Source organism: Urocitellus parryii, chromosome 8, assembly GCF_045843805.1.
Source record: "Urocitellus parryii isolate mUroPar1 chromosome 8, mUroPar1.hap1, whole genome shotgun sequence".
Taxonomy (NCBI): domain Eukaryota; kingdom Metazoa; phylum Chordata; class Mammalia; order Rodentia; family Sciuridae; genus Urocitellus; species Urocitellus parryii.
The window spans coordinates 78,781,306-78,796,938 of record NC_135538.1 but is presented as its reverse complement, the minus strand read 5'-3'; the positions used below and the strand labels follow the sequence as shown (position 1 = coordinate 78,796,938).

Genomic DNA, 15,633 nt, shown 5'->3' with positions numbered 1-15,633 from the left:
AGGCTAAAGTGTATGGATTCAGACCACATTCTGATGCTGGCATAAAATGTTCTAAAGTATGAGTTGTGGGCAAAACATCAGAAATCTTGTCTACTTCAGCACATCAGGTCTACAGTTTAAAGACAATGATTTTGCTTAAGGTACTTCTTTCATTGCAGACATCTAGCAATATCAAACAACACCCTGGGCTTTATTTTCCTGGTCATAGCACTGGTCACTGATTTTCACTGATACATCTGATTAAGTGAATTGCTTGGTAAACATGGGTCAAATTTGATAGAAATTGTGACCCTAAGTAATTTTCAAAAATAAAATAAAGAAACTCAAGGGAAATACCACCTTAATCTTCCTTTTGCTGCTTTGCTTTAGACAAAGGGAAAATGTACACATAAGAAGAAACACCAAAGGGGTTCTGAGGCACTTACTGCTGACAATCTGGCAGACCGTCTCGTGGGCTACAAAAGGAATGGAAAAAACAAAAACATTTTTGTAATTACATACAACCAAGTTGACTTTTAAAAAATTATTCTTGACATATCCTACTTTGTTGATAGAATGTAATATATGACTTCCATCACCCTCTCCAGGTGAAACGCACCCAAGTTGCCTGGGTACCATAATAACTCCAGACAAAGTGTTCCTAAAGAGGTGTAGGCACAATGTTCACATAATTGGCGTCTACCAATTAGGGGCATGGTGAGAAAAAAGGGAAAGGAAGTTGACTTTTGACTCCATCCTACACCATAATCCTTTCTTTTGTGATAAAATTGAAGTTTAAGAAATGGTCTCTAGTCTTATTCTTGTTCTTTAAAAAATGGAACTGAAGCTTACAAATTAATACAAGAAGACATATAATAAGAAACGAAAATAGCAGGAGTCTCCCATTTTTTGCTATGTCGGAAGAGAGAGAATGACTAAGAATCTTCCCAGCTAACAAGAAAGAAAGACTTCTTTGTGCCTATAACAAAACAAATACACTTATCTACTAAAAAAGATGTCAAAGATTTAACTAAAGTAAAAAGTTCACTTATCTTTTAATTTCAAAGTTTAGAAAACCAAGAGAGGGACTGTACAGATTAGATACTGATATTGAACTTAAAGTCTGGAATTTTTTTCAGAAAAATTTTCTTCAAGGATAGTACAAGTTAATAGCAAATGAGACTGTAAAGAAAATTTAAGATAACAGAACTGTCCTAGGTGCTTCAGTGATAACACACAGAATTGTTATTCTACTTACCATCCAGCAGAAGCTGGCTCCCCAGGGGATTTCACATTCTAAAACCACATTTGCCCTTCTTTACAAGTATTTCAGAAATAAATACTCCATACATTTTGTCTGTTTATTCACTGCTCCATTTCCAGAAGAATAGTATACTACCCAACAAACAGTACATACTCAAAAATACTTGCTGAATAAATGAATTCAAGCTTTTTCCTAATTCTTACTCCCTTATGAAGACTTTGCCTCATTATGATAGCTTGAATGTTTCCAATACTTTTTCTTGAGGAGGGTAGCAAAAGTGGAAAATAGGAACCTATGCCATGATTGCAAGAAATCATGGAAATTCTTGAAGTCATGCTTAGGTCAGTCTAGGTCAGCTGCTCACACCAAACTGGAAGAAATATTTCTTGCCACTTCCACATCGCATTTATTACTGAAAACAGCCAGAGAATCTAAATTCATCTTTCTTTAAACTACAGAAGGAAATGAAGAACCAGAGCCTCCATGAATAATTTTAACCTTGGGGTCTCAAGGAAAGATCAGAGCTGGACTTAGGGCCAGCTAGCAGAATGTGCTGAGAATAGGTGACTGTGCAGGTTAAGTGGTTGACGGGGATACATTCACTGCCCAGAGCAGGAGGATGTATGGGGTCAGCACACAGCTAGATCACTGCCTTGGGATAACCAGGAGAGAAGGGTGTGTATGACATTCTCCACAGTGCTTGCTATGATTATCATAGATGCATTTTGATGATGCACCCACAAGTCTCTGGGAATCAGACCCAAATCTTTCAGTGTTTTTCCCAGGATAGTCAATCACATTACCTGGTTAGCACTGAAAAAGAGGTAACATTTTCCCTTTAACTGGGCAATAGTGGGTGTCTTGTGTTTCTTCAACATGCTGAGCATGAAGGAGCAAAGGAGGATCCACCATTATTAAACAGAGGTCAGCTTCAAAGCTTCTGTATTGCCTCAAGAACTATTGTCACCATCTCACAAGTACAGAAAGCAGCATGTTACCCTCTAGGAAGAAAAGTGGAAGCCTCTATGCTAAAGAGAAGTGAATGGGCCTTATGTGAATCCCCCTGCCTGGTTGTCAGCAGATGGCACCATGTTGACTGCATCTCATTGTTCACCTCTTCTGTTTCACATCTATCACTACTATTCAGGACAATCTTTCTCTTGGGCTGGGGATGGTAGCACGCTCGCCTGGCATGTGTGCGGCCCAGGTTCGATTCCCAGCACCACATACAAACAAAGATGTTGTGTCCGCCAAAAACTGAAAAATAAATATTAAAATTCTCTCTTCTCTCTCTCTCTCTCTTTGAAAAAAAATTAAAAAAATAAATCTTTCTCTTATATTTTGGTAGTTCCAGTGTTTAGCAGGGGCCCCTCAATATATGTTGAGATGAAAATAAGTGGCCAGAAATTAGTATATTACTAATTTACTCTCTAATGTGGGCCTGACAAGGAGCCAAACGTGTTTGCCTGTCAACTAGTGGTCCTGTGTAAAATCTCACTGAAGTGGGACAAAGTCGTGAAAAATTCCCCTTCTGTGACGCTCTTGCTCTTGTCCTCTCTTCCCCATGTGAACACCTGAACACATTGAATAGGCTGAGTGGTGTCAGAAAGCCCTTGTATTTCCAGGCGGACATTCCAATGCTGCTGCTATGCAGGGCCTGAAAGGACTTAGTTCAAGTTCAGTATAAGAGTTCCAAAATAAAAAGCTTAAGTAATTAATGCAAAAACAAAACTTCCCTCTATAAGCTGTCTAAACCAGTCAGTCTCTAAAAAGCATTATCTTTTACTGTAAAATCATTTTATGACTTCCTGCCTAAAATTAACCAGCTCTTCTATGTTATAAAAAAAAAAAAAGACTTTTCTTATGATTTTCTTTCTAGCAACCACTACAAGAGATTTTCTTTTTCATGCAAACAGTGAAGGCTGAGACTAACCTTTCACTCAGTCAGCAGTACTGATTATGCATGCAAGTGTGGACGCCTTCCTGGAAAGTTCCATCAGCTTTCACAGCCTTAAAATCTATAAATGATTGAACTATATTTATTGGATATGAAATAGACTAGACTGCTATTTTTTCCTTGTTAAAACACTAGCATTTGAAGTACTTAAATTAAGACTCAGGCTGGTTGGGTAGGACTAGGAAAAAAGAAGATATTAAGAATTTCTCTTCATTTGTTGATTAAGTGTGAAACCTCAGGAAAAGCAGGCCAAACAATGACTCTCAGAGAAGAAGAAGGCTTTTAGAATGACAAGTCACCGGTCCCATGTAATTGTGCACACATGTAATCCCAACTACTTGGGAGGCTGAGGCAGAAGGGTAGCCTACTTGGGCAACCTACTGAGATCCTGCCTAATAAGGCGGAAAAAAAAGAGAAAGGACTGGGGATGTAGCCCAGTGGTAGAGTGCTTAAATAGAATGGTCAAGGCCCTGGGTTCAATCTTCAGTTAAAAAAAAAAAAAAAGCATGAACCATGAGATTGACAGACATCAATACAATAAAGTTGATGGTTTATTACTGTGCTTTCTGGTGTTGGGCACATTAGAATCATTCAGTAATAATTTGATTAATTGATCATTTCCTAGGTTGGAGAAAATTCTGGTGAAGACTATCCTGAAATACATGAAGTCTTCCATAATTGCAAAAATAGCAACAAGTCTAATCTCACAAAAACAAAAGTTCCCAGAGATAGCTAGATTGAAGGAGAATCATTAGAATTTGTTGAATATTGCTTCAAACGTATGGATCATTCTATTGGAAGTACTCTTATTTTCATGAGATTTCTTTTGCTCCTAAGCCTGACCATGTACTTCTAATCAAAACCCAAAAGTCAAGTTGCTTTGAATTCTCAAAGACAAGTGAGAAGGTAAATAGAAATTACCTTCTTTTTAAAACTGGGAAGTAGGGAAAGATAGAGCCTTGGATGGGCAATGGAGAAGACTGGAAACTGGATTTAACTGTATATTTATGAATGCCAAAAAGGCAAATGGGACAGAGGATTTTGGATCAGGAGATTCAGCTATCTTTACTGGTTCCACAACTAGTGAGCAAATTGTTCTCTCTCTGACAACCTTACTTGCGCTAGTTAAAACAGGGATAATAACATCTCCTTGTTATCAAAACAGCACTTCTCCAACATTTGCTATTCCCTCACCTGGGTTTATTTTTTTTTTATAGCAAATATCCAATTATTTTGCTTTACCCCTACCATAATGGAAGCTTTGCAAAGTCTGGAATTTTGGGGTTTTGTTTCCTATGGGATCCATAGTGATTGGCATATTTTAGGTGCTCATATATTTTTGTTGAGAAATGAATCTGGGGCTAGGGGTATAGCTCAGTGGAAAAGCATGAGCCTAGAATGCTTAAGGCCCAGGGTTTGATCTCTAGCACAAGAAGGAAAGAAGAAAAAAAAAGAAAGAAAGAAAGACAAGGAAGGAAGGAATCTTAGGGCTATTGTATGGATCTGACAAAATAATGAATGTGAAAAGGTTTGTAAACTGTTCAAATAATGATCATAATATATGGTTTCAGTTATTGTTCAAGTCTCCTGAAATACTGTACACTCTGCACAATGCCCTTCAAATACCACAGCAGTGGTGGAAGACTTTCAAAAGAGGATCCCCCTTTGTAATTGTTTTCTATTCATTAGAGTCAAAGCTGTGCATACTCAATGACATAACTGGAAAATTCAGCCTGAACTGAATTTCAATTCAACAGAAAAAAAAATCAATCAGTGTATTCTCTGACAGTTTTTACCAAAAGTCACCAGCTCAGTGACTGACCTTTTCACTTTTCCAGCAATTGTGTTGACATCTTGTAGACATAGCATGAGTTTTAATCTGGCCTTGGCTTAAATGACAGGTAAAGAGTCTTGTTTTGAAAGATTTTTGTTACTAATAATATTAAAAATACACAAAATAAATAGAAACAAAATAGAAAAATAAAATAATAAAAGCATAATATAAATAAATAATAAATAAATAAATAATAAAGGTCCTTGGGCTAAACATGTATGTATAAATAAATATGTATGTATATGCATGTATATATGACAGCTATGTAAGCAATATATATATTCTAAACAGCATTATTTGCTTGTAGCATAGAGGGATTGGGAAGACTTTCTGCTATCAATTATCTATAATGATTTCTAGATTTTCTGATTGACAGATCAACTAAAATGTCAGTCTTCAAGGAGAAACCCAAACGCTTTTCTTTGGTAACTAAATCTAAAAACATTAAGGTTAATTACACTTAAGAACTATCCTAAAAATCATACTTTGCCATTTTCCAAGAAGTATTCCTAAGAAGTATTCCAAAAAGTATTTCCTAAGTATTTAGGATTGGCTTTTATTATTTGGGGTTGGTTCTAGTATTTGTATGGTGACTTGACTTTGGATCACAAACTTCATGACTATGCCAAACTCAGGAAGACAGTGAATGCCAGGTATATAATGGATGCCATTGCTTTCTTTGTTTTTTTTTTTTTTTTTTTTGCAGTATTGAGGATTGAACTCTTGCATGTTAGACAAGCACTCTATCATTGAGCTACATCCCACCCTTTTTATTTTATTTTGAGATGGGGATTCAATAAGTTCTTTAGGCTGGACTCAAACTTTTGATCTTCCTGCTCTGACCTATTTAGTGGCTGGGATTACAGGTGAGTGCCACCATGCCCAGCTAGGGTAAAGATGGTAAAGACAGGCACTTTTGTTTGCTTTGCTTTTAGATTACTTCTTTATAATTTCTGCTAAAGAGTTTCCATTTGGCAGAACTAATTTCCTTGTACAAATCTTGTGATGGTGTTATGACAAACTTCTCTGAATTATGAACTATGATGTGAATCACTAATTAAAGAATCTGTAACTGGATATTGTTTCTGTCTTTTTCAAGTTTATAAGTGCAAGGGTAAGAGCAGTAGTTCTCCACACACTGTAAAGCTCTGTGCAAAAGGGAAGGGCTTTCATCATAGATACGTCTCATTTCCTACTTTTTAGTCCATCTCCTTTCACATGGTCATAATATTATCAGCAAGGCTCAAACACAAGCATTTCTCTCAAGTTCCTGGCCTTTTGGAAGTTTCTGTATTTTAATACAAAATATCTTTGATTCATTGTCTAATTGATTATCCTAATACCCTAAGAGTTTTCTTAATTAAAAACAAAAGCTTTACTATTTTGATATATTATATATCCTTCCATAGTTTTTGACCTTAGAGGAGAATCCTCCTAAGTGAATATTTAGAATCTAAAGGGTAATTGATAATTCATTCACTGGAGCAGAAAATTATGAAATCAACAGTCTTTCATTTTCTTGCTATGAATGGAAGACTTTGTTCTCCTATATGAATTACCTATTATCTCACTCTTTTCCCAAAAGGAATTCTTTCAGTATCTGCTTTGATAGACAGCAGAACTAACAGGTAGAAACATAAACAACATAGTAATTAGAAAATATCTCAATCAGTGTACTCAGATGAAATATACTTTGGCCAAACAAGATGACACCCACACACTTATCTGATTTATGTAGTATGGACAATTTTTTTTTTGGTATGGGCATTGAATTCAGGGGCACTCTACCACTGAGCCACATTCCCAGCCCTATTTCATATTTTATTTAGAGACAGGGTCTCATTGACTTACTTAGCGCCTCGCTATTGCTGAGGCTGGCTTTGATCCGCCTGCCTCAGCCTCCTGAGCTGCTGGTTTGAGAGGCATGTGCCGCCACACCCGGCTCAGCAATGTTATTACAACAGTGTTCATTTAGATATAGACAAACATATTAAACATTTCAACATAAAGAATTAAAAAGAGGATGTCAAAGATACACTTACCTCCTGTTTGGTTACTTTGGATCCATCTTTGCCCTCTGTATTCTCTGGGGACTAGAAAGAAAATAGTTCAGTGAATTGTATTTAAATTGGAAATCACATATTAATGATTAAAATATACAAAGCTATTTTGATTCCTGAGATCAGATAAGCCAACAGATATTTTTTGCAAGGAAAAATAAATTTATGAAAGGATTTATTTTTACACACACACATACACACACACAGCATTTAGCTGCATAATTGCTCTACTTTTAAAACAGGAATGGGAAAGAATAAATATGAGCCCTTGTTCTCAGTACATGCATACCCTAAGCAAATTTTCATTTATCTTCGATAAGTCCATGACAGTCAAAGAGCAAGGACTCAGTAGTCAGTGGCAGGGGTGCCTGGGATCCACCCCCTTGTTTCACTTGCTTGTTCTAACACTTTGTCCTTGAAGATAAAGGCAGGATGCTGGTAAAACCAAGGTCAACCACAGAAGCATATTTTCATCCCATATCTTCCTTTCTTTGATTTCTAGCTCATTTTGAGATATGATTTGACAGATTTATCCTGAATTACTATTTTTCCATATCCAGCTCCAGCATCTCTACTACAGTCCCAGTCTCAGCATGACAGGAAAGCACCTTACCACCCCCAGATGATTTGTTTCCATATTTTGATCCATCCCCTGGGGCAGCACCTGCCCATCCTGTGACAGCTCAAACCTAACAGGAAGCAAAACTTGCACACAACCATGGGGGAAATATAACTTATATTTTCTTTATATATTAAAGTGAAATGTATTTGAGATTTATAAGAATCTTCACATATCCCAACATATTTCTATTGGTTAGGAGTTAAAATATGAGAATAAGACAATTAAGTTAATACAAAATTAAACTATTTAACACAGTTTACAACTACATAATGCTGGAAGGTAAATACTCCTGCAGCATAAATGGGTAGCTGATATGAACAGAGCATCAGAAAAGATACAAACAGTGAACTCACATTTGGCAGAACATTTGGCTTAGCAAAATAAAACAGCCATGTGGCAATGCCTTATCTAATAAGATGAGAAGAAAATTTACAAGGTCATAAAACCCACTGTTCAGTGGAGCTGGTCACATGAAATTATATAATCATTTCAAAGAACAACCTGGAATCATGAAAAAGACACACAGGACAGGACTAATCAGATGACTACTCAGTAATTTCAATTTTCAGACCAGATTCAAAAAAAGAAACTCTACTAAAATATGGTTTATTTGCACTTTTTCTAATATGGAGAATAAATTCAATAAATAATAGAGAATTACTTAAGCTATGTAACTATTAATGCAATGGGATTAAAATAGGCTATCTGAATATATAGAAAGTATATAAAATAATGCTAAATTTAAAAGCTTACATAAATTTAGTAAGCAAGACATGGTCCCAAGTAAATAAACAAATCTTAGAGCAGAAACTTCCAAGGCAAAGTATTACAGGGAGCGTTCTCTTCTCCCCGGAGCTGTACCTACAACTTTTCAGAGCCTCTCATGTCTATGAAGATAAATCCTGTTTTCCAAGTGGAACAATTGTTTTCCCCTCTGCCAGGGAGCCTCTTGGGTTCTGAGGGGAAACAGCTTCCTGTTTTCTGCTCCTCACTCTCACACTGGAAAGTTTGCATCACAGACCTTGAGTTGCACTGGCCAGTTGAGTGACAGACCGTGAAACCTGAGCAAGTCTGAGCATATATGAACATGATTCCTACATGGGCCATTTAGTTTTGCTCAGTTCCATGATTACAAACTCAATGCTTCTGGTCCCACACCAGACCTTCTGACTGGGAATGCCACTCTCATTCATACCTATAAGGTCACTCAGTAGATTTCAGTCTGGGGTACCCTCTATCTGTAATAGTTAGGAAGTTAAGGAAGCAGCACATAGCTATTATCAGGAAAAAATATGCTAATGACATTATTTTTAAAATTTTCAAGGCAGTGTATTAGAGGCAAGCAATATGATCAAGAGATCACTCTCTAAACACTGATCCAATAATGTTTGTATTGGATGAAAATTACTTAAAAAGAAGAAAGTAGGAAAAATGCATCAGAAAAGCAGGTATACTAAAAATGTTAATGCCTTTGGATGAATGAACGTTAAGACTCTAGAAGTGATGTCCTACAACTCTAGATGAAAATCTCTCCAAAAGGGCTTTCTATGAATAAGAATATAAAAAATTACAATTAAGAATAACCTTTCTTTACACTGGGATCAGTATCAAGACACTTGGCTTGAAACTTGGCTCTCTACCTAGGAGGTGTAAGATTAGGGATGATGACTTGATCACAGAGGCTCATTCTCTTCACCCAAGAATGACAGATGATAATGACAACTAACTCAAAAGGTCATGCTCATGATCAAATGAGAGATTAGAGAAAGCATCTCTTAAACTGAATTGTTACACAGATGCTATGAAACAGAAAAGACACAAGATCTTAAGTTGTCTTCTGAATTATAACATATGAAATTATATTCAATAGATATTCAGATATTGATCACATTTCCTAAGTCCAGATTCCATGTAAATTGGTCATCTGTTTTCTGTTACCTCACAGGTATACTATTTTGGAAAGACCCCCTACTATAGGATGTTGATTTCATAAATTTATAAATGGGAGTTCATAACCCAATTGAGTCAAATGTATGAAAGATGATATATCATTAGCTTTGTAATGTTTTGAACAACCAATAAAAAATTTATAATTATCCCCCTCTACCATTTACACTTAGTCATGTGGGTAGAGAAAGGAGGAGGCCATGGTATGAAGAGATTGAAACAAAAGCCCAGTGCTTTTTGTCCCCATCAGTTGTAAGGAATGACAAAGAAGTAGGAAAGGAAGGGTTGAGATATACTTCAACCTTCTAATGGGCTGATGTGAAGAATGAGGTGAGTTAAATGGGCTGCAGGGAATACCAAGGCAAAGGGGTTTTTGCCCAATTTACCAGGACACAGCAGGTTTACACTAATCCAGTTTGAACCAAGAACCGTCAATAGGGTGAGAACCATGGACAAACAAAAATGTCTACTCATGTGTCTGAGACTCCCTCAGCTGGCCCAAGTGCAGAGTTGGGCCAGCATGGAGGTGGGGGATACATAGGGCAACCAGATGGAGGGCACTCCCCGGGGGCTCTTGAGAATCTAGGCACTATCAAGAACTGACGTTAGGACAAGTCAGCGGGCAGGTGGACCACGGAGCATCTGGTGACTGGATTGACAGAAATCAGCAAAGAGGGCCTGAATTTTGGCATGAAGGGATTATTTTAAGTGAACATGGCTGATCCAGAGCAACCACCAAGGGGCAGGTAACTCTGGTTGGCTATAAGCCAGAAACTTCACTATGAGAATGGAGCTGAGGAAGCATCACTCTCTACAGGGTAAGTTTAAATGGTATAGGTACTGGTCATTATTAGGTAAGTATGTATCAGGTGTGTATAGATGGCCTTAGGCCTTAGCCTAAGCAACTCCATTTTAAAACTCCAGTTTGAACCTGCAGTCTCACTAGGCACACCTACGGAACCCTCTAATGTAATCATCAGGCATAGCCTGACATAGACAAGTCACTTCTCACAACCCAGACAAAACTCAGAATGAAGTCTCTGTCATGTTGCCCTTGCCCTGATAAAGCAAGAGGCGGAGAAAATCAGGGTGGGAACCACCAGCTCAGATGCCTTAACCTCAGGACAAATGACATCACTGAGAAACACGGTACCAGCTGATAGGGATTGAAAGAGCTGTCAGAAGCCCCAAAATTCAGTGTAAATGAACAGATATTCAGCTAGACAACACTGATGCCCACATGCCGGAGAGCTTGATGAGGACCTGGACTGACATCCCAACTCTTCTCTTCATTTGCCTGATCCTCTGTATTGTTCTCACTGCTCTCAAACTCTACAGCCACATTTTGACCCTGGTGAGAACAGTGAATTCTCCTTATGACCCTCTCCTCAGCCGGCCATCAGCTCCACATCAGAGGAAGCCTCCATCAGTTCCTGACCTGATCACTATGGTCTGAGTAAGGATATGTCTGCTGGACTTAAAGCCTAAGGCTTGAGATTTTAGATCTGGTACTTGAGCTTAGAACGCAGAAGGAATATCTGTCATGAGCCTGTCATGATTAAGTGTGTTTGCAGTACTTAGAATTAACCTAGAATTGTTTGCTGTCTATTACAGTGCCTAGCATTAATGATTGTCATTTTCTTGATTAAGAACCTATAGAGTAAAATTGTATTGAGTGATTTGAGTGAATAAAGCATTGAAAAGGGCAGAAGTGCATGGACACTATTTATTTCTTCCCCTCAACTGCATAAGTCACACCTTTGCCCATCATGACAAGGTGCTGTCTGTGAGGGGCTGGTGGAATGTTCATCAGGAATCTGATGGACACTAGAGCAGAGTGGGCTGCTGTGTCCTAGAGGAGTTTGTATGAATTCCAGATGGAGGCTTACAAATGTGTTCCAGGTCCTAACAGATTCTAAGGGGTCTAGGGATTACTGGCATAGTAGACCCAGTGTCTTCCACTCAGTGGGAACACTGTATTTCTAAGCCAAAGAAACAAGGCATCCCTGATAGCTGATGTGGTATTTAAGATGCATAAGGGTCAATTTTACTACATTCTTAGAACACAGGCTTAGTTTTCAAGGACACACAGGTGGTGTGGAGTGTGACCACATATCAGGGCTTAACTGGAGAGTCATTTTTCCCCACACCCAGTGTTAAGACTACCTTAGGCAAGATCCTCATACCCATTCTCTCCAAAAGTGATTTAATTTTTTGTTGTTTCTTGTGTTTTTCTAGGCAGCTGCTTAGGTAGGGTTATTCCTGTGTGTTCTCTCACTTTATGTGTGCCAGAGGCTTTGTTTTCTGTCATCTCTCTCATTTCTCAAAGAGAAAATAAGTGTGGGGGGTGCTTGCTCAAGCAGATCTCAAGACTTAAAAATAATAAAATGAATAATATGAATGTAGCTAACTAACAATTATACAAAGGATGGTATAGAAAATCCAAGGACACAGGAGCATAAAATAAAAGGATATCAAGAATATACAATAAGCTAAAATCTATTAAAGACTAGAAACAACTCAGATATCCACCACCAGGAGGATAGCTAAATACATTATAGAACAGAATAAATAATATGTAGCACTAAAAACAAATGATCTATGGGTATTCATATCAACATGGATAAATCTTATAAATATAATGTTGGAAAAAATAGAAAAGAATTGCATGATTCTAAAGCAAAGTTTAAAAGTAAACGTACATGATAAACCTATAAGAAAAAGCAAAAAAAAAAAAAAGATAAATACAAAATTGTCTTAAAGTTACCTTTGGGCAAGGGTAAGAGAGGGTGATTTGACTGGGATAAACAAAGTTATTGGTAAATGATATTATTCTTATCTAAATCAAATATATGTAAATATTATGTATGCACATATATTTTATATTGAAATGTCTTTTATAAAAATAAGAGGTTCTGAAGCAAAATAATTATAAAAGAAAAACTAGTTAATTTGAAATTAAAAATTCTCAAAATAAAACCAGCTCATTGAAATAAAAAACTCAAACAGGATAAACTCGAGATGAGGCACAGTAGAAGAAATGGTGAACTGTCACAGAATACTGAGGAATTAACACAGAATGCAAAGAGCCATAGACATGAACAGTATGGAGGAAATTACAGCACACCTAGTTAACTGAGAAGCTCCACATCTAGCTAATCGACATTTCTAAAGCAGAATGCAGAGGTACGAGGAGAATAGCAAAAACACATGGATGAGAATTTTCCCAAACTGGAGTTATGCACACATCAAGGAATAAATGGGAAACAAACTGAAACAAACAAAATAATACAACACATACTGTCATAAAACTACAGAACATCAAGAAAAATAAGAAAAATTTTAAAAATTGTCAGAGTTAAAAGATGGGTCACCTATAAAGAATTACATCTCGACCAGCTACAATGAATGTAAGAAAATACAGAGTATTGTTCAAGGAGTTGAAGAAAACTATTAACTTAGAATTCTTCACCCAGCTATCATTCAAATAATGGCAAAATAAAGCCATTTCACAATACAAACACGAGTGAGGTTACCAAGTCTTTCTTTCAGCAAGGATCTACCATTAAAGGATGAAATTCAGCAATAAGAAAAATTAATCTAGATGAAAGGCAAGCATATGAAAAGAAATGGCCTGTGTGCTGGGATATTTGTAATTACAGCTACCTAGGAGGCTGAGGCAAGGGGATGGAAAGATGAAGTCTAAAAAGTAAGAAAGGGTTGGGAATGTAGCTCAGTGGTGGAGCCCTACTACTTTGCCTAGCAAGTTAAAAACCCTGGAATTAATCCCCAGTAACACACACATATACAGGTAAAAATATATTGTGAATCTAATCAACTATTACATATAGACAGTACTACCTCTTGTTTGTGTGTTTAAAAAGAAGTTTTAATAGAAATCTTAGACCAGTGCTGTCTTTTTCGAGAAATATCATGTAATTTTAAATTTTCAAACAGCCATATTAAAAAAGCAAAAAGAAATGGGTAAATGAATTGCAATAATTTATTCAGCTGGTATATATCTAATTTTTTATCCTTTCACCATGTAATAACATACAAATTATTATTATCTTAGGGGTGGATATCGGGGATTGAACTCAGGGTCATTTGACCACAGAGCCACATCCTCAGCCCTATTTTGTATTTTGTTTAAAGACAGGGTCTCACTGAGTTGCTTAGTGCCTCATTTTTGCTGAGGGTGGCTTTGAACTTGTGATCCTGTTGCCTTGGCCTCCCAAGCCACTGGGATTATAGGCAGGTGCCACGGTGCCCAGCACATACAAATTATTAATTAGATACTTCAAATGTTTTAAACTAAATCTTTAAAATATGGTATGTATTTTACATTTACAACAGATCTCCATACAAATACTAGATTTTCATTGGGAATATCTATACTTAGAATTCATAAAAATTTATAGTTTTTTCAACCAGATTGTTTCAAATGTATTTAAAATTTTCCAATAATTGAATCTTATACAATTTTTAAACTTAAGTTGATTAAAATTAAATAAAATTGAAACTTCAGGCTCTCATTCTTTGTAAGTACTTAATAATCTCATGCAGCTGGTGGCTGCCATGCAGGATGGACAGCAAAGCTCTAAACAGTAATAACCACAGGAGATGGGAGTGGGGTGAACAGATAAGAAAGGAAAGCAGGCCATGGTTCCAGTTTTGCTCAAGGATGACAGATATAGAATAATTTAGGCTTTGTTAAAATAAAATTAAAAGATTACCATTAAAAAATCAAAGAACAGAAATAGGATAGGATATTTAACCTTCCTAATCAGGAGGGGTGGAATGAAGCAAAATTTTACAAATAAAAGGGAAGAAAAGAAAATAAAAGAAAAATGTGATATATAGAAAATACAATAAGTCATCAGAAAAAGTTCAAATATGTCAGTAATCACTATATATTGAAACAAAGTATACCCCTTCATTATGTCAAGTGAGGGAGGTTCACAGAGCAATACAGATACATGATTCCACTTTGAAAATTATAAAACATGTACATGTTAATATTATGGATGTACATATGTAAACATCATAAAAAGTATAAAACATGGAAAGGAAGAATATACACCAATTTTATGATAACAGTTACCTATAAGGAGGGACACAAGGAAAAGGGACCAGGGAGGTGTTTCAAAGGAAACTTTGTAACAATTTATTTTTTTAAAAGACACAAAGCAAATATAATAAAAAGATTCAAATCTGTGAAATCTTGGCAGCTGGTTAATAGGTATATTATATCATTTCCTGGATTTTTCTGCTTTAAATTTTTTTCCAAATAAAAATATTATCCAGTACTGAGAAAACAAAAACAGACTAGCAACAAACTTTTTTCATATTTTAAGTCCAGCTTAATAGTGCCATGTTTATTCCCTGACACAAATTACAAATCACTCAGCATCTTCTATATATCTCAATAATGTCTTATGAATGTGGTTCATAAACTGCCTTCTTTCTTGTTTAAGACACATAATTGCTTTGCCTGTGTGATATGAAGAAACTGGACACAAAACTTCTCTTTCTAGCCATCATGGGAGGAGCTGACAGAAAGTATGCAGATGATTTCAGTAGCTGATCAATTATGCTATCTGCATTCCCAATTTACACAAAGGTGCTGCGTCGTGCATCTTTAAGATGCTCAAGTGTCCTGAAGGGAACACAACTATAATTTCCTTATGCCTTTCCAGCAGTCCAGAAGAGAAACTTGGAATTTTTATTCTACAGGCCATTCATTAGGAATGCACAATAAATGTTGGGTTTCTCTTGCAGTAACAGAGGTAACCCCCCCCATAGAGCCCCATTTTCTCCCTCCAAACCCAGGAAGGTTTCAGAGAAGATGAAACACCAGTTGCTTGGGAACTGTCCTAGATGGCATCAGCCTAAGAATCTGCCACTGCAGAGAGAGATCCTGAGGGTATAGCAGGAAGCTGGGGAGAATAAGGCTACTGTGCCCATGGT

At 36.7% G+C, this 15,633-nt stretch overlaps 1 protein-coding gene across 3 annotated transcripts in view; it reads right to left on the bottom strand.

Annotated features, from left to right (window-relative positions):
- The window catches only part of Hmgn3 (high mobility group nucleosomal binding domain 3), a 30,940-nt gene that overhangs the window by 4,180 nt on the left and 11,127 nt on the right, over positions 1-15,633 (bottom strand). For all 3 annotated transcript variants that reach the window (XM_026410842.2, XM_026410846.2, XM_026410854.2), the window contains exons 2-3: positions 7,077-7,127; positions 426-455 (exon numbers count right to left, since the gene is read on the bottom strand). In XM_026410842.2, coding sequence (XP_026266627.1) covers positions 426-455; positions 7,077-7,127 — 81 coding nt within the window. The remainder of the gene's footprint in view (positions 1-425; positions 456-7,076; positions 7,128-15,633) is intronic.